Source organism: Dendrobates tinctorius, unplaced genomic scaffold (assembly GCF_039654945.1).
Source record: "Dendrobates tinctorius isolate UK_male_01 unplaced genomic scaffold, ASM3965494v1 ptg000070l, whole genome shotgun sequence".
NCBI lineage: Eukaryota > Metazoa > Chordata > Amphibia > Anura > Dendrobatidae > Dendrobates > Dendrobates tinctorius.
The window spans coordinates 94135812-94154590 of record NW_027361738.1 but is presented as its reverse complement, the minus strand read 5'-3'; the positions used below and the strand labels follow the sequence as shown (position 1 = coordinate 94154590).

Here is an 18779-nt window from a genome sequence, read left to right as displayed (position 1 = left end):
TGTAATAACTGGTAATAAAACCCAACGGGACCCTCAGTTCTTCAGGATTGTGTCCTGTACATAAAGGGCCGCCCTTGTCTGAAGAAAGGTTCCTGGTGATTACCCGCTGTCGGGGTCAGATGCAGCCGCTCATCGATCAAATCAGTGGATGCCTGCAGAGGAGCAGCAGTAGATAGCCATGCCCTTTCCATTCTGCACCCCCTGACTCTTGGACCATTGGCACCCACTGTCCTTCCACCAGTCCAGTATAAGGCGCCTATATTCCTCAAGCACATGTGACAATTACTGATGTAAATATAGTCTCTTTTTTTTTGCACAACTTTAAAACTTTAATTCATAATTATGTTTTAATTATTATTTTTTAATTTTTATTTTTTTAAATATTATTTATGTGGATATTTTGTTATTCTAGCTCTAACTCTAGTTAACCCTAACCCTAATCTTAGCCCTAAACTTAGTGCTAGCCTTAACCCTATTCCTAGCATTAATCATAATCCTAACCATAGTCAGAACCTTAGGCCGAGCCCAAACCTCAGTCCCAGCCCTAAGCTTAGTCCTAGTCTTAACCTTAGTCCTAGCCCAAACCTCAGTGCCAGCCCTAAACCTTAGTCCTAGTCTTAACCTTAGTCCTAGCCCAAAGCTCAGTCCCAGCCCTAACCTTAGTCCTAGTCTTAACCTTAGTCCGAGCCCAAACCTCAGTCCCAACCCTAACCTTAGTCCTAGTCTTAACCTCAGTCCTAGCCCAAACCTCAGTGACAGCCCTAACCTTTGTCCTAGTCTTAACTTAAGTCATAGCCCTAACCTTAGTCCTAGGCCCAAATTTTGTGCTAGCCTTAACCTTAGTTTTAGTTCTAACCCTAGCTATAACTTTAGTTCTAGCCCTAACCTTAGTCACAGCCATAACCCTATTCCTAGAACTAATCATAGTCCTAGTCCTAACCATAGTGCTAACCTTAGTCTTAGCTCTAACTTTAATCCTAGCCCTAACTTTAGTCTTAGCCTTATCTCCAGTCCTAGCCCAAACCTTAGTTCTAGACCTAACCATAGTCCAAGTCCTAACCTTAGTTCAAACCCTAACTTTAGTCCAAGCCCTAACCTTAGTTTTAGCCCTAACCTTAGTTTTAGCCCTAACTTTAGTCTTAGCCTTATATTTAGCCCTACCCAAAAACTTTGTACTAGATCTAATTCTATTCCTAGCCCTAACCTTAGTACAATCCCTTACCTTAGTTCTACCCCTAACTCTCATCCTAGCCTTAACTCTAACCCTAGCCCAAATCTTAGTCCCAGCCCTAAGCCTAGTCCTAACCCTAACCTTAGTCCTGGAGTGTGTAAAAGCGTAAACGTGCATTATAATTGTTTTGTGCTTTTTTGCTGTTGTTTTTTTTTACAGGGGGCACTTTTTTACATTTTGGACAGCTCTCCCTGCAGGGTCCTTATCTCTCCACTCACAAAATTACCAGTGAGAGGAGGGCGGGGAGCTGGGCTAGAATATAGTGCAGTGCACATGATTCAATACTGTTGCTGCCTAGGCAGAGCACCACAGTCCAGATGAGTTTGTCACCAGCTGCTGCGCTCTGCATAGGCAGTGACAGAGATAACAAATACCACTTCATCATACTGAGAACCCTGTAGTGTCACAGCGAGCGGACACTCACTGCCTCAGGAAGAAGCGGATTAGCACAGCGGAGTCCTGGATTATTTGACAGTGAGGGGTGACTTTTGCACCTCCATATATTGTATAGCCCCTGTGATCCCCGGCACTTTGGACCACTGGTTTATTGTAAGATAATCACACATCACACTTAGATATCTGGAGGATTTTCTTTGTGTTTTTCATTTATTTTCTAAAAACATATCCCCGATTCTCCTATCGCCGTGCGTATAGCTGTGCAGCAGTGAGAGGCTTTCCCCCAGGCAGTGCACTGACGTCTGTTCCATACATGTTCTGCTGTCCTCTACCAATGTATATGGGCCCTACGGAAGCTGCAGTCTGGGACGACGTCGCACAACATTGCATTTACGACGCGATCGGTCAGATCGGTGGTACATTACGGTATTTATCCGAACGCTTTTATTTTTTTCTACAGAAGTCAACATCATTTGGGCCGGACATCAAACGCACCACAGCTCGGAGGATTACAACCTAACCACAGCCCTACGCCAGTCCTTCCTGCAAAAATATTTTTCTTGGGTAAGTTGTAATGGCGTCCATAAGGATGAGGAGCGCGGGATTACGTCAAGTCGCCTCCATATTTTTTCATTTTACCAATACTTACAGAAATAAATGTCTTCTGAGCTTCCGTCACTTATGATTCCTGAATTATGGAGAAACACCATGATTCCATGAAACGTGAAGACACGGGAGAACTTTAAAGGGATTTTCCACTACTTTTGAATAGTTTTAAGAGGGTAGAGAGCCGTATATAAGGTAGCATCAAGTCATACTAAAGATGACCTGAAACTTGTCATATGTTTGGGTTTTTTTACCCGCCGTAAATGCTGCTGTTCTCCAGAATCTGAATCTGTTTTCCTTTTCTTTCTGCTCCTCTCTGTTCCTGAGATAAAGCCCTTTTTCAGTATATGTAAATCTAGACTTGTTATCCAAAAGGGCGTGGTCCTCAAGAAGACTCCCATTTATATTTGAGGACCAGGCCCACTTGGTAAAATACGAAAGTTATATATGAGAAAGAGGTGGCCATATCTTAGGAATGGAGAGGAGCACGAACATCAGAAAAGCATCGCCGGATTCAGCAGAACAGGGGCAATAACATCTGTTTAAAAAAAAATAAATAAATAAATAGATATATATTTGTATAAATATTTATGGGAAGTGACAGGTCCTCTTTAACACTCGATTCTGCAGTGAGACCAGAATAATTCCATCCCAACGATCAGATGACTGGTAGTCGGAAAATCATCACAGCCAGTCCCAGGAGAGACCATTAGAGAAGCAAGTGATTCATGTGTGAAGTATCAATTCTTTCCGCTTTTAAACTTTTCAAAATTACTGGAAAACTCCTTTAACAATTTATGGCACCAAATACAAAAAAAGACTCTACTCAGGATATCTAAAGTCAAAAGGAAAAAAATAAGTAAAGGCTGCACTATAGTCATGTAGCCCATCAGGGTTAATATTTTTTTCCCTCAAAACAAGTTTCCAAAGTGCTCGCTATAGGATAGGTTCTTTACTAATTGGCTGCCTGATGAGCTCTGCTGCCTTAATCATCTCCTCTTCAGTAGATCAGAAAGTCTGTGAGGAGCTGCTTCAGCCAATAGCAGCAGAGCAGGAAGTCTGTGAGGAGCTGCTTCAGCCAATAGCAGCAGAGCAGGAAGTCTGTGAGGTTTGGCTTCAGCCAATAGCAGCAAAGCAGGAAGTCTGTTATGTTTGGCTTCAGCCAATAGATACATAGTAGGAAGTTTGTGAGTGGTATCTTTAGCCAATAATAGCTTGAGCAGGAAGTATGTGAGGAGCAGCTTCATCCAATAGCTGCAGAACAGGAATTTCATGAGGAGCAGCTTCATATAATGCTTGCAAAGAGGCCCATGAGGAGATAGAAATGGACAAACTAATTATTCTGTTATTCTGGGTGTATTCTGCGCTGCCGATTGGAAAATATGAAGGCTGTCAATCCAATTTTAGGTGGTTTTATTTGTCAATGTGTTTTTTTATAGTATATTACTTCTTCATCAGGACAAACCATGATCAAACTACCATGGAGCAGCTTCAGCCAATAGCTAAACAGTAGGAATTTTAAGAGGAGCTGTTTCAGTCAATAGTAGCAGAGCAAGAAGTCTATGATGAGCCGCTTCATCCAATAAGCTAAACAGCAGGAAGTCTGTGAGGAGCTGGTACAGCCAATATCTTTAGAGCAGGAAGTCTATGAGGAGCCACTTCCGCCAATACCTACAGAGCAGGATGTCTGTGAGGAGCCACTTCTGCCAATATCTTCAGAGCAGGAAGTCTGTGAGGAGCCACTTCTGCCAATATCTTCAGTGCAGGATGTCTGTGACGAGGCACTTCATCCAATATCTGCAGAGCATGAAGTCTGTGAGGAGCCGCTTCAGCCAATATCTTCAGTGCAGGAAGTCTGTGAGGAGGCGCTTCAGCCGACATCTGCAGAGCAGGATGTCTGTGAGGAGATGCTTCAGCCAATACCTACAGAGCAGGATGTCTGTGAGGAGATGCTTCAGCCAATACCTACAGAGCAGGATGTCTGTGAGGAGCCACTTCAGCCAATATCTGCAGGGCAGGATGCCTGTGAGGAGATGCTTCAGCCAATATCTGCAGAGCAGGATGTCTGTGAGGAGATGCTTCAGCCAATATCTGCAGAGCAGGATGTCTGTGAGGAGCCACTTCAGCCAATATCAGCAGAGCAGGATGCCTGTGAGGAGCCATTTCAGCCAATATCTGCAGAGCAGGATGCCTGTGAGGAGCTGCTTCAGCCAATATCTTCAGTGCAGGAAGTCTCTGAGGAGCCGCTTCAGCTAATATCTTCAGTGCATGATGCCTGTGAGAAGCTGCTTCAGCCAATATCTTCAGTGCAACAAGTCTATGAGGAGTTGCTTCAGCCAATAGCTGCAGAGTAGGATGTCTGTGAGGAGCCGCTTCAGCCAATAGCTGCATAGCAGGATGTCTGTGATGAGCTGCTTCAGCCAATATCTGCAGAGCAGGATGTCTGTGAGGAGATGCTTCAGCTAATATCTTCAGTGCAGGATGCCTGTGAGGAGATGCTTCAGCTAATATCTTCAGTGCAGGATGCCTGTGAGGAGCCGCTTCAGCCAATATCTTCAGTGCAGGAAGTCTGTGAGGAGCCTCTTCAGCCAATAGCTGCAGAGCAGGATGTCTGTGAGGAGCCACTTCAACCAATAACTGCAGAGCAGGATGTCTGTGAGGAGGCGCTTCAGCCAATAGCTGGAGAGTAGGATGTCTGTGATGAGCCGCTTCAGCCAAAGCTGCAGAGCAGGACTCCTGTGTGGAGCTGCTTCAACCAATATCTGCAGAGCAGGATGTCTGTGAGGAGGCGCTTCAGCCAATAGCTGCAGAGCAGGATGTCTGTGAGGAGCCGCTTCAGCCAATAGCTGCAGAGCAGGATGTCTGTGAGGAGCTGCTTCAACCAATATCTGCAGAGCAGGATGTCTGTGAGATGCTTCAGCCAATAGCTGCAGAGCAGGATGTCTGTGAGCAGCCGCTTCAGCCAATAGCTGCAGAGCAGGATGTCTGTGAGGAGGCGCTTCAGCCAATAGCTGCAGAGCAGGATGTCTGTGAGGAGCCGCTTCAGCCAATAGCTGCAGAGCAGGATGTCTGTGAGGAGCTGCTTCAACCAATAGCTGCAGAGCAGGATGTCTGTGAGGAGCCACTTCAGCCAATAGCTGCAGAGCAGGAAGTCTGCGAGGAGTCGCATCAGCCAATATCTGCAGAGCAGGATGCCTGTGAGGAGCCGCTTCAGCCAATAGCTGCAGAGCAGGATGTCTGTGAGGAGATGCTTCAGCCAATAGCTGCAGAGCAGGATGTCTGTGAGGAGCCGCATCAGCAAAATTCTGCAGAGCAGGAAGTCTGTGAGGAGCCGCTTCAGCCAATAGCTGCAGAGCAGGAAGTCTGTGAGGAGCCGCTTCAGCCAATATCTGCAGAGCAGGAAGCGGTCAGAATACAAGGTCTTTTGGATGATCTCTACTAGAGTTGAGCGACTTTTGTTTTTTTAGGGCCGAGTTTCGTTTCGTGAAACCCGACTTTTCCAAAAGTCGGGTCGAGCAAGATCGGCCAATTATAGGGAAAAGTCGGGGTCGTCCCGAAACACGAAACCCAATGTAAGTCAATGGGGAATAAAAGTCGGCAGTGAGAGGAGGACAGGAAACACACCTACAGTGCTCATTTGAATGCCAAAAGCATCAATTCTTCTTACTTAAGCTTGTCAACCTTAATTAACTTCATAATACAAGTTACACACTGAAAAATGGGGGTTATTTGGCTAAAGTTGTGGGGGGGTAGGGCTGGCTCCAGGTTTTCATGTGCCCTGGGCGAAAGAGCGCCCCTTTAACACATACCACAACTCATCATGCTCCAATACGGCAGAGAAATAGCGGTATAGTACAATGAAAAATACTTCACTTTTTACATCTCATGATGAGGCCCATCTATTTCTCCATACAGAATCATTGGTCCCATATAATGTTTGAAACAGTATATGATGAGCTCCACATAATGCTACAGTATATGTTGGTCCCCATGGATGAAGCTCCACTGTCTTATGGGCCCAAATAATGCTCCAAACATAATGGGCCCCATTTCTAATGCTCTAGTGTATAATGGGCCCTGTAAATGCTGCTCCAGTGTCTGATGTCCACCTTTGGAATGTTCCAGTGTATGGTGGGCCCCATCTATCATTCTCCAGAGTATAGTGCTCCCCAAAAATTGCTGTCCCAACATTGAAAACAATCAAATAAGTCTCCTCGCTAGGGAATCCCTGTACTAGTCTGGACTCCTCGTCGTCCCCATCTTCCATCTCACTGCACAGTATTTCAACCTTGCAAGTGCTGTGATCCTGAGCAAGCAGGGGGGGCCCACTCGTTGGCGACGGCACTGGCACAGGGCCCCTGATAGTACGGTGGTGTGTCTGATGGCGGGTGGGCCGAACCTGCACTTTCATCTGCAGCTTCCTCTTTGTCACCGTGTAAGATGGAACTGTATATGGGAAGGGTAACCTGAGTTTCATCAGGGTCAGATTCAGGCCGGGTAGTGTGCGAGGGGAATGTAGTGGTCTGGGTCAATGTACCAGCAGATTCATCGAGCAGTGGCTGCCCATCAGTGCACTTGTGTCGCCCCCAGGAGTACGGTCGCCACAGTGGCATTACCTTCCTCCTAGGGAGTGTGATGTCATGCTTGGGAGCAACGAAGGATCTCTCTAGCAGGTTAACTGATTGGGCGGCGTTATTCCCACGAGTCATGACCCTCCAAACAGCGTTCATGAAGGCAAAGTGTTTGTTTTACGTGGGCAGTATGGTTGCAAAGCTGAACCTTAAGGGAATGTCCAGAAGGGCACCACCAGGAGTGGAGCCTACGGTTAAATTCGACTCCACCTGGGAAACCTCAACCAAGCCAGCTACAGAAAAGATGCACACATTGCAAGCTTAATTCCGTTAACGAACGAGACTCCGTCATGCCCCACGGTCCGAGTCCGGCTTACTAGAGGGACACGTGAGGCTCTGGCACATGAGATTGGCCAATAACTGGTGTGTCATGCCCTTACATGTCCGTGGCTGCATGTGCGCTACACTGAAAAGGCCAGCGTTTGTCGCTTACAGGTGCAGATAACCCGCTGAACAACGTTAGTGATGGGAATCACTAATACAATTATTACCCGCGAACGATGATTTCCCAGTAAGTGCAGGTCAACCGCAGTTCCGGAATTAGGCCTAACCGTCATTCCTGAAAAAATGAAAAACTTACGTGTGCAAACCACAGGTGCTGTAGCTTGCTTAACAGCTCGCCAGCCGTTCTCACGCCCAGTATGGATTACACGTGATTGCACAAAGGTGAGAAAGGGTACCGTATCCCCAGATAACATGTATGGATAGCGTACACATTCAAAATATATGTCTCAGGAGGCAGGCTCAGACGGTGTTAGGCCCAGTATGGATTACACGTGATTGCACAAAGGTTAGAAAGGGTACCGTTTCCCCGGATAACATGTATGGATAGCGTACACATTCAAAATATAAGTCTATACATCAGGAGGCAGGCTCAGACGGTGTTAGGCCCAGTATGGCTTGCACGTGATTGCACAAAGGTGAGAAAGGGTACCGTATCCCCGGATAACATGTATGGATAGCGTACACATTCAAAATATATGTCTATACATCAGGAGGCAGGCTCAGACGGTGTCAGGCCCAGTATGGATTGCACGTGATTGCACAAAGGTGAGAAAGGGTACCGTATCCCCGGATAACATGTATGGATAGCGTACACATTCAAAATATATGTCTATACATCAGGAGGCAGGCTCAGACGGTGTTAGGCCCAGTATGGCTTGCACGTGATTGCACAAAGGTGAGAAAGGTTACCGTATCCCCGGATAACATGTATGGATAGCGTACACATTCAAAAGATATGTCTATACATCAGGAGGCAGGCTCAGACGGTGTTAGGCCCAGTATGGCTTGCACGTGATTGCACAAAGGTGAGAAAGGTTACCGTATCCCCGGATAACATGTATGGATAGCGTACACATTCAAAAGATATGTCTATACATCAGGAGGCAGGCTCAGACGGTGTTAGGCCCAGTATGGCTTGCACGTGATTGCACAAAGGTGAGAAAGGGTACCGTATCCCCGGATAACATGTATGGATAGCGTACACATTCAAAATATATGTCTATACATCAGGAGGCAGGCTCAGACGGTGTCAGGCCCAGTATGGATTTGACGGCCCAGACTACACAGCGGAGGAGCAGGGAGAGGTAAAGATTGCAAATGCTGGGGCCCTGCCCAAGCAAGGGGGGCCCACTCGTGGGCGTCAGTACTGGCACTGGGCCCCTCATAGTACGGCGGTGTGTCTGACGGCGGGTGTGCACCACCACCATCAGAGACACTTGATTGCACTATGAGGGACCCTGTGCCAGTGCCCGCGCCCAAGAGTCGGCCTACCCACCTGTCCAGGGCAATGGCACTCGTACGGTGTCGTGCGCTAGGTGGTGACCCCGGCCATGGGGGGGAGGCAGCACAGTTAGGGAGTTTTAGAAAGTGGCATATGTTGATGTTGGACATTCAGCTGATGCAAAAGGTGAAATAGGTCAAGTCCCAGGAAGAGGTGGACCAAAGCAAGCCATTTTTCTGTCACCCTATGTGTCATCAGGGGAAGGTGGGACAAAATCCTTGGAAACCCATGCGTGGTTCATTTTAATGAAGATTAGATCATCCACATTTTGGGTCGACAGACGGGTCCTTTTTTCTGTCAGGATTGATCCAGCTGCACTTCACTCTTTCCGATAGCACACTTGCAGCTGGGCAAGCGAGCTCCTGTAAGGCATATTGGGCCAATTCAGGCCAGGTGTCCAGTTTAGCGGCCCAATAGTCAAAGGGGAATGACCTGTGTGGGAGAACATCGATATGGGAGGAAAAGTAGTTTGTAACCATAGTTGACAACTGCTGTCTCCTGTCACTTTCCATCGATGCTGTATTACCAGTTGTGTGAGCGGTACTTGAAAAATCAGTCCACAACTTTGTCATGAAACCCCTGTCTCCAACGCCACTTCTGCTGTGTGCACCATGAACACCTCTGCCAAGCTGCCCCCGGCCCGTACGGCTCGTGTGAGAACCATCACCGCTGCTGTGTGCTGGGAATGCCTCAAGCAACCGATTTACCAGAGTTGCTTGTTTATTAGCCAATATTAGGTCAAGGTTCTCCTGTGGCATGATGTTTTGTAATTTGCCTTTATAGCGTGGATCCAGGATGCTGGCCAACCAGTAGTCGTCATCGTTCATCATTTTGGCAATGCGGGGTCCCTTTTTAGGATCTGCAAGGCATAATCTGACATGTGGGCCAATGTTCCCGGTGTCAATGATGCACTGCGAGTGCTGGTTGGAGGAGCACTTTCTGGCAAATCCACATCCCTCCAGTCATGCAAAACCCTGTACCAGACCTTGCCACGCCAACATTTTCACTTGCCCCACGAGATGCATCCTCCTCCCCTAAGTAATCATCCCCATCATCATCCTCCTCCTCCTCTTCTTCCTCCAACTCGTCCAGGAGAGGTCCCTGAGCAGACAATGGCTGAATGTCATCAAGGATTCCCTCCACCTCTTCCTCCTCATCAACATTGGCTGCAGACGCCTGCTCCTTAAGGTGCGTCAAAGTTTGCATGAGCAGACGCATAAGTGGGATGCTCATGCTTAGGATGGCGTCGTCTGCGCTTACCAGCCGTGTGCATTCCTCAAAACACTGAAGGACTTTACAGAGGTCTTTCAGCTTCGACCACTGCACACCTGTCAACTCCATGTCTGCTCTCAAAGTGCCTGGCCGTGTATCCTCCCACAAATGCATTATGGCCTGCCTCTGCTCGCACAGCCGCTCCACCATGTGCAGGGTGGAGTTCCACCTTTTTGCAATGTCGATAATGAGGCGGTGGTTGGGAAGGTGGAGCAATCACTGCAGCTTCTGCATACGAACGGAGTGTACAGGCGACCGGCGGATGTGCGCGCACAGTCTTCGCACCTTCTGGAGCAGGGCTGTTAACTCCGGATAATTTTTGAGGAAGCACTGCACCACCAGGTTCAAGGTGTGAGCCAAGCAAGGTATGTGGCTGAGTTTTGAAAGGGCTATGGCTGCCACAAAATTACGGCCGTTATCACTAACTACCTTGCCTGCCTCAAGATGTACACTGCCCAGCCATGACTCAGTTTGTCGCTTCAAGTACTCGGCCAGCACCTCGGCGGTGTGACTGTCGCCCAAACACATCATCTGCAACACAGCCTGCTGACGCTTTCCACTAGCTGCTCGATAGGGGGACACCTCGTGTGCAACAGTGGCAGCTGCAGATGGAGTGCTCGTACGACTGCGCTCTGTGGACGAGCTTTCGTTTCTGGAGGAGGAGGAGGGTGGAACGCCTACAGCCAACTGTTTCCTATACCGTGGGCTAGGCAGCACTGTCCCACCACCACTGTCCCCTGTGGACCCTGCATCCACCACATTAACCCAGTGTGCAGTGATGGACACGTAACGGCCCTGGCCTGCCGACTGGACCATGCATCAGTTGTGAGGTGCACCTTTCCACTCACTGACTGCTTGAGTGCATGGACAATGCGGTCTTTTACATGATGGTGGAGGGCTGGGATGGCTTTGCGAGAGAAGAAGTGGCGACTGGGTAGGTCATAGCGTGGTACTGCATAGGCCATGAGTTCGCGGAAAGCTGCGCTTTCCACCAACCGATAGGGCATCATCTCTAACGAGATTAGTTTGGCAATGTGGGCGTTCAAACCCAGTGTACGCGGATGAGAGACTGAGTACTTTCTTGACCTACTCATAGTGTCTGGGAGGGTGAGCTGGACTTGAGAGCTGCATATGGTGGAAGTAGCGGTGGACAGGGCGGACTGAGAGAGGGTTGATGATGGTGATGGAGTTGGTGTTCTTTCTGATGGCCTAGATTCAGTATTTCGTTGATATAACAGTGGGATTCCCTGACTGCTGTGGCCTTGCAACGACACCTCAACATTTGCTGCTGTGCTAACCGGTGGGCATACAGTGGGGGAAACAATGTAGCGTTGATGACTACCTTCTTTGTGATCAGTTGCACATGTGGCACTTGAGGTTTGGTGTTGTGTCCACGCTTGCAAGTGCATGCTGGTTAAATGTCTAAGCATGCAACTGGTATTCAAATTTTTCAGATTTTTCCCTCGGCTAAAGGTCTTTGCGCACTTCTTACAGATAACCTTGGCCTGATCATGAGGATTTTGTTCAAAAAAGTGCCACACTGCACTCTTCCTACTTTGGCAGACATTTTGTGGCCTAGCACGCTGTGATCTTTTGACCCTCTGGACAAGCTGTCCAGCAACTCTTTTGATTTTTGGAACCTGTCTTTGGAGTGCTCCGGGCCTGCCAGATAACAGCTGTTGCGATGTCGATGTCTGCTGTGGATGCTCCTCATCTGAGCTATTGGAAGCAGCACCCTCTTCCCCCAATGGATGCCAATCTGGGTCAACAACTGGGTCATCCATCACCTCCTCTTCAATGTCATGTGCACCTTCCTCTGTGTCACCGTGTATGGTGGTATAGTGTGCGGGAAGGGGCACCTGAGTCTCATCAGAGTCAGAATCTGGCTCTGTACACTGCGAGGACAATGTAGTGCTCTGAGTGAATGTACCAGCAGAATCATCCATCAGCGGCTGTGCATCAGTGCAACTCATGTCAGATTCATCTTGGCCTGGGTAATTCACCACCATTTCACTTGATAATCCAGGCATGCTATGTGAAAACAGCTCCATGGAGTAATCATTAGTATGGCCTGCGTCATCCTTCAATCTTGGTTGGGGTGAAGGACACAAGGAAAGGTGTGGTTCATGAACATGAGCCTCCAATGACGACTCAGTGCTTTTACTTTTTACAACTTCAGAAGAGGAGGCGATAGAGCTGGAGGCTGAGTCAGCAATGTAAGACAAAACTTTTTCCTGATGCTCTGGCTTTAAAAGCGGTTTGCCAACTCCTAGAAAACTAAGCCTTCGAAGCCTTATGGAGCCAGACGATGACGCAGGCTCAACACCTCCTGCATTCGGTCCTATTTTGCTTTTGCCACTACCATCAGATCCACCACCAACACCATCATTACCAGCTGCCAACCCCGCCCAATTCCACGGCCTCTTCCACCAGCCTTCCTCATTTTTGGTAGAAATGTAGACAAAATCCAACAAACTATATAGTAATGTAAAACAAGGTACAAGGTGTCTATAGGACAGGGGAGATTTAGATTTTCTGCACACACTAGTGGACACTGGACACTTTTGGATTGTGTGAGGCCCACTGAATATCAGAGCGCTATGTCACAGGCTCGATGGCACAGGTGTGAAAAAAGTGACTACAGGATAAGGGAGATTTTGAATTTCTGCAGACACTTGTGGACACTGGACACTTTTGGATTGTGTGAGGCCCACTGAATATCAGAGCGCTATGTCACAGGCTCGATGCAGCAGGTGTAAAAAAAGTGACTACAGGATAAGGGAGATTTTGAATTTCTGCAGACACTGGACACTTTTGGATTGTGTGAGGCCCACTGAATATCAGAGCGCTATGTCACAGGCTCGATGCAGCAGGTGTGAAAAAAGTGACTACAGGATAAGGGAGATTTTGAATTTCTGCAGACACTTGTAGACACTGGACACTTTTGGTCTGTGTGAGACCCACTGAATATCAGAGCGCTATGTCACAGGCTCGATGCAGCAGGTGTGAAAAAAGTGACTACAGGATAAGGGAGATTTTGAATTTCTGCAGACACTTGTGGACACTGGACACTTTTGGATTGTGTGAGGCCCACTGAATATCAGAGCGCTATGTCACAGGCTCGATGGCACAGGTGTGAAAAAAGTGACTACAGGATAAGGGAGATTTTGAATTTCTGCAGACACTTGTGGACACTGGACACTTGGATTGTGTGAGGCCCTCTGAATATCAGAGCGCTATGTCACAGGCAGAAATTGGCTAGTGTATCACAAACTACAAGATGTATGTAGAATTGGGCAGAATAGGAATCTCCCTAGAGTGTAGGTCTTTAAGAACGGAACAAGTCCTCCACTTATCCTTCCACAGTGACACACAGATAGCTTCACTGTGGCTGTGATAACAGCCATTACACGGTACTGTGTGAGGAGCGTACACCGCTGTATGGTGTGAAAAAATGCATGCTCAGTACCTCAGCAGGACAAAAAAAAAAATTGGGATTGCTTTTAAAAAAGCAGTTTGCAGAGCAGTGGGGAAACAGCAATGCAGCTGTCAGGAAGCCTTAGAATGCAGCCCAACAACCAACACCACTGATACACCACAATATAGCCTCCCCTTGCACTGCACACACAGTGACTGGTGTGTTGCACAGGCAAAATCGCTAGCAGCAGAAGCAGTTTTTTTGTCTTCTTCCCTGCCTAACGCTCTCCCTACAGAATCAGCAGCAACCTCTCCCTATACTAAGATCGGCAGAAGTAAGATGGCGGTCGGCGTGCACGCCCTTTTATAACCCCTGTGACGCCCACCAAAGCAAGCCAATCACTTGCATGCCCTTCTGAAAGATGGTGGTGACCCCTGCCTATGTCATCACGTTGCCCACAGTGTCCATGGATCCTGATTGGCTGAAAAAGAGCGCAAAACAAACTTTTGAAACGCGACTTTGGCGCGTAAGTCGCCGACCTCGTGGCCGACCTCATCCTAGGGTCGGGTTTCGTTTCATGAAACCCGACTTTGCCAAAAATCGGCGACTTTTGAAATTTTTCGACCCGTTTCGCTCAACTCTAATCTCTACTGTATGATTTCAGTTTTTTTCTCAGGCTCTTCACATTCAATGTACACGTAACATGATTATTTTTATGGCTTCCTGATTTCTCTATAATCCCGTCACACATTTTAAGTTGCCTGTATCTATAGTTATTTTTCAGATATTCTATAAATCCTATTTCTAAGCCCTCTCGCTATCACCTTATCTGACTGCAAAATGATTTTCTATTTTTAGGAATAATTTCCCTCCCCTCGTGACAGATCGCTGAGCGCAGCATATCTCTTTAAGAAGAGCGTAAACGCTCTGAGCTGTTCTCCATTACACCTGTTCAGTGTCCTGTGCCAAGAAAAATATCTGAACTGCGTAGAGAAGAAGGGCCGGAGCGACCGGCATCTCTTATGACCTGTAACAGTTTGTGTTGCAGCAGGTGCCTGGGAAATGTGTAAGGTCATCTGGCCGGCGTCGCTCCATAAAACAGGAAAAGACATCTTATAGGCTCGCCCCTCCGAGTGCAGCCTGCGGGACCTCTGTCCATAGTAACTGATGCCTGGAATTTCAGAGAAAAGCTCTTGCAAGGGGAATCCTAATTATCTACCATCAGGTTATATTTCTGTCCAGTATAATATGCTGAGTCATTTCTCAAGATATTATTTTACCCGGGTCTGAGATTGGTTTTACTGAAGAAGAGCTTCATGAAATGTACCAAGAATTCTGTTCCTGCTGTCACCACCAGGGGGAGCTCAGGAGTGTTGTGAATACAGTAACTGCACTTTGCAGCTCTCAGCACAAGATTTGTCACAAAATCCTGAAATACTCTGTGCCGCTGGGAATCCTACTCCTTCCACTATGTAACAGCCTGTTATGTTCCGGAATATCTGAAATATTCTGCGCTGCTGCAGATCATGCTCCTCTAATGTTTAGTCTGTGACATTATAAAACATCCGTACTACTCTGCGTTGCTGTGCTGCTGCTCAGACTATGACTTTCGGTTACATAAGACGTAGCAGGGCTGAATGTGCAATTTGACAATGAAATGTTTCCACTGTGCACCATAAAGTGATGCAGTCGTAGTACCTGCAGTCCTGTGTAAATCCCCAGGATCGGAATTTGATGCATTGTAACCATGAGTTGGGTGACACAAATCGAAAACTCATCTCTGCTACATCTGTTCTTCTGGATGTGAGGAGGATGATGATGGAGAAGGGTGAGAGTTATGCCCACAGCCTAAAAAAACTGTGCTGGAATGTGACCTCACATGGACATGTAATACTAATAACCTTCGTGCAACGAGAAAAATGTGGGGTTTCAGTACGGGTTTATTAAGGAGCGCAGCTCCTGCTGTGACCAGCTGCACCCTCATCGTTAACGCAGATCTTTTCTGATTGACTTTGACGTTGATGCCGGCAAATCAAATCAAATGTAAAAAGTTTCCAGGCACACCAGGAATCAATTTGTGGCTCCTCATTTAATAAAATGTAGCGCCCCCACCTGTCAGCGGGTTGTGTCTGGTATTACAGCTCTGCTTCATTAATATGAAGGAGGCTGAGCTGCAATACCACATACAACCTGTGGACCAGTGTGGCGCTGGTTTCTGCATGTACGTGTGACTATAGGTAACTGTGCTCCTATGGGCATGTAGTGGTTTTTCATATGTGTGCATCCAGGTGCATGAGCCACGGCATGAGAACTCATGTTATCTTTCTGTTCTCATGCACAGTATGGCGGCATTTCTCAGGCACTGTGTCATATATAGCTCCACTCAATAATTGCTCATGGGGCCAAGAATTATCTGACCCATCCTCCTTTTCCATCCTAAAATAATGACAGATGCCTATTAAGGGTGGTCTTATAGTCTGTACAGCATCCCGGGGACCCGGAGAGGGCGCTCAGTCATGGCTGCAGGATCTGAGTGTCTGTAAAGTCTACAAGAGGCTGCAGTCTTTCACTACACCCCATTACTGCACTGCTGTAGACCACCAGGAATAATATCATTGATCCATACAATACTCTAGCCCACAAGGGCTGTTAATATGAATCTGTTTACTACCCTAGTCCACCAGGGGTCTTATCACTAACCCCGTTACTAACCAAGCCTATGAGAGATGTTATAATTAACCACTTAACTACTGTAGCCCATCAGGGATAGTATAACTTAATCCCTACACTAGTCCACCAGTGATGTTATCAATAACCTCTTAACTACAATGTCCACCAGGGATAATATAAGTAACCTATTTAATACTTTAGTCCACCAGGGATTTTATCATTTACTCTTTAACTACTGTTGCCCACCATGGCTGGTGAAATTAACCTATTCACTTTCCTAGCCCACCAGGGATGTTATCATAAACACTTTAACTACTGTAGCCCACCATGGATGTTATACTTAATCCACTCACTACCGCAGCCTACCGGAACATTTTCATTAACCAATCTCTGCTTTGTTTGCAAGGTTCTCACCCTTCTGTACATGCATTGTACAGCACAATTTAAATTAATAGCTTTGGGGAACTTCTTTTTTTTTGACTGTTGTATATGTGGTTTAAAATTGCTAGAAAATATAATGCAAACCCACCAGAGCTATGAGCCTTAATTCCTTCACATCCTGTGCAGGGCAGGGGGGCTTTAAACAATCCATTCACTATCCTAGCCCACCAGGGATGTGGCCACCCTGAACCACCTTCTCCTCATCTGGAGCACGGTATGGCGGTATTATTTTAGTACTGGTGACAATGTTATATATAACTTACCAGAATTCATGAAATGTTGGTGTTTCTCACCGAATTGATATAAAGTCTGTAAGGTGGTCACTTTTTGACTTTTTTATGTATTGGGCTTCCTATATTCTGATTCACAAATGCCACTGCCCCATCTGCCTCCTCTTCCCCTGCTGCTCACTCTGCCCCCGCTGCCCCCTCTGCCCTCGCTGTCTCCTCTGCCTCTTCTGCCCCCTCTGCCCGGCTGCCTCCTCTGCTGCCCCGGCTGATTCCTCTTCCCCCACTGCCCCCTTTGCCCCCGCTGCCTCCTCTGCTGCCCCAGCTGATTCCTCTGCCCCCGCTGCCTCCTCTGCCTCCTCTGTTGCCCCGGCTGATTCCTCTTCCCCCACTGCCTCCTCTGCCTCTTTTGCCTCCTCTGCTCCCTCTGCCCCCGCTGCCTCCTCTGCTGCCCCGGCTGATTCCTCTTCCCCCACTGCCTCTTTTGCCTCCTCTGCTCCCTCTGCCCCCGCTGCCTCCTCTGCCTCCTCTGTTGCCCCGGCTGATTCCTCTTCCCCCACTGCCTCCTCTGCCTCTTTTGCCTCCTCTGCTCCCTCTGCCCCCGCTGCCTCCTCTGCTGCCCCGGCTGATTCCTCTTCCCCCACTGCCTCTTTTGCCTCCTCTGCTCCCTCTGCCCCCGCTGCCCCCTCTGCCCCCTCTGCCTCCTCTGCCCCCTCTGCCCCCGCTGCCTCCTCTGCTGCCCCGGCTGATTCCTCTTCCCCCACTGCCCCCTTTGCCCCCGCTGCCTCCTCTGCCTCTTTTGCCTCCTCTGCCCCCTTTGCCCCCGCTGCCTCCTCTGCTGCCCCAGCTGATTCCTCTGCCCCCGCTGCCTCCTCTGCTGCCCCGGCTGATTCCTCTTCCCCCACTGCCTCCTCTGCCTCTTTTGCCTCCTCTGCTCCCTCTGCCCCCGCTGCCTCCTCTGCTGCCCCGGCTGATTCCTCTTCCCCCACTGCCTCCTCTGCCTCTTTTGCCTCCTCTGCTCCCTCTGCCCCCGCTGCCTCCTCTGCTCCCTCTGCCCCCGCTGCCTCCTCTGCCTCCTCTGCTGCCCCGGCTGATTCCTCTGCCCCCTCTGCCTCCTCTGCCCCCTCTGCCTCCTCTGCCCCCGCTGCCCCCTCTGCCTCCTCTGCCCCCTCTGCCCCCTCTGCCTCCTCTGCCCCCTCTGCCCCCTCTGCCTCCTCTGCCCCCTCTGCCCCCTCTGCCTCCTCTGCCCCCGCTGCCTCCTCTGCTGCCCCGGCTGATTCCTCTGCCCCCTCTGCCCCCTCTGCCTCCTCTGCCCCCTCTGCCTCCTCTGCCCCCGCTGCCTCCTCTGCCCCCTCTGCTCCCTCTGCCTCCTCTGCCTCCTCTGCCCCCTCTGCCCCCGCTGCCTCCTCTGCTGCCCCGGCTGATTCCTCTTCCCCCACTGCCTCTTTTGCCTCCTCTGCTCCCTCTGCCCCCGCTGCCCCCTCTGCCCCCTCTGCCTCCTCTGCCCCCTCTGCCCCCGCTGCCTCCTCTGCTGCCCCGGCTGATTCCTCTTCCCCCACTGCCCCCTTTGCCCCCGCTGCCTCCTCTGCCTCTTTTGCCTCCTCTGCCCCCTTTGCCCCCGCTGCCTCCTCTGCTGCCCCAGCTGATTCCTCTGCCCCCGCTGCCTCCTCTGCTGCCCCGGCTGATTCCTCTTCCCCCACTGCCTCCTCTGCCTCTTTTGCCTCCTCTGCTCCCTCTGCCCCCGCTGCCTCCTCTGCTCCCTCTGCCCCCGCTGCCTCCTCTGCCTCCTCTGCTGCCCCGGCTGATTCCTCTGCCCCCTCTGCCTCCTCTGCCCCCTCTGCCTCCTCTGCCCCCGCTGCCCCCTCTGCCTCCTCTGCCCCCTCTGCCCCCTCTGCCTCCTCTGCCCCCTCTGCCCCCTCTGCCTCCTCTGCCCCCTCTGCCCCCTCTGCCTCCTCTGCCCCCGCTGCCTCCTCTGCTGCCCCGGCTGATTCCTCTGCCCCCTCTGCCCCCTCTGCCTCCTCTGCCCCCTCTGCCTCCTCTGCCCCCGCTGCCTCCTCTGCCCCCTCTGCTCCCTCTGCCTCCTCTGCCCCCGCTGCCCCCT

At 49.5% G+C, this 18779-nt stretch overlaps 1 protein-coding gene across 2 annotated transcripts in view; it reads left to right on the top strand.

Annotated features, from left to right (window-relative positions):
* The window catches only part of AGMO (alkylglycerol monooxygenase), a 259763-nt gene that overhangs the window by 67371 nt on the left and 173613 nt on the right, over positions 1-18779 (top strand). For both annotated transcript variants that reach the window (XM_073582133.1, XM_073582134.1), the window contains one exon: positions 2088-2191. In XM_073582133.1, the coding sequence (XP_073438234.1) occupies positions 2088-2191 (104 nt within the window). The remainder of the gene's footprint in view (positions 1-2087; positions 2192-18779) is intronic.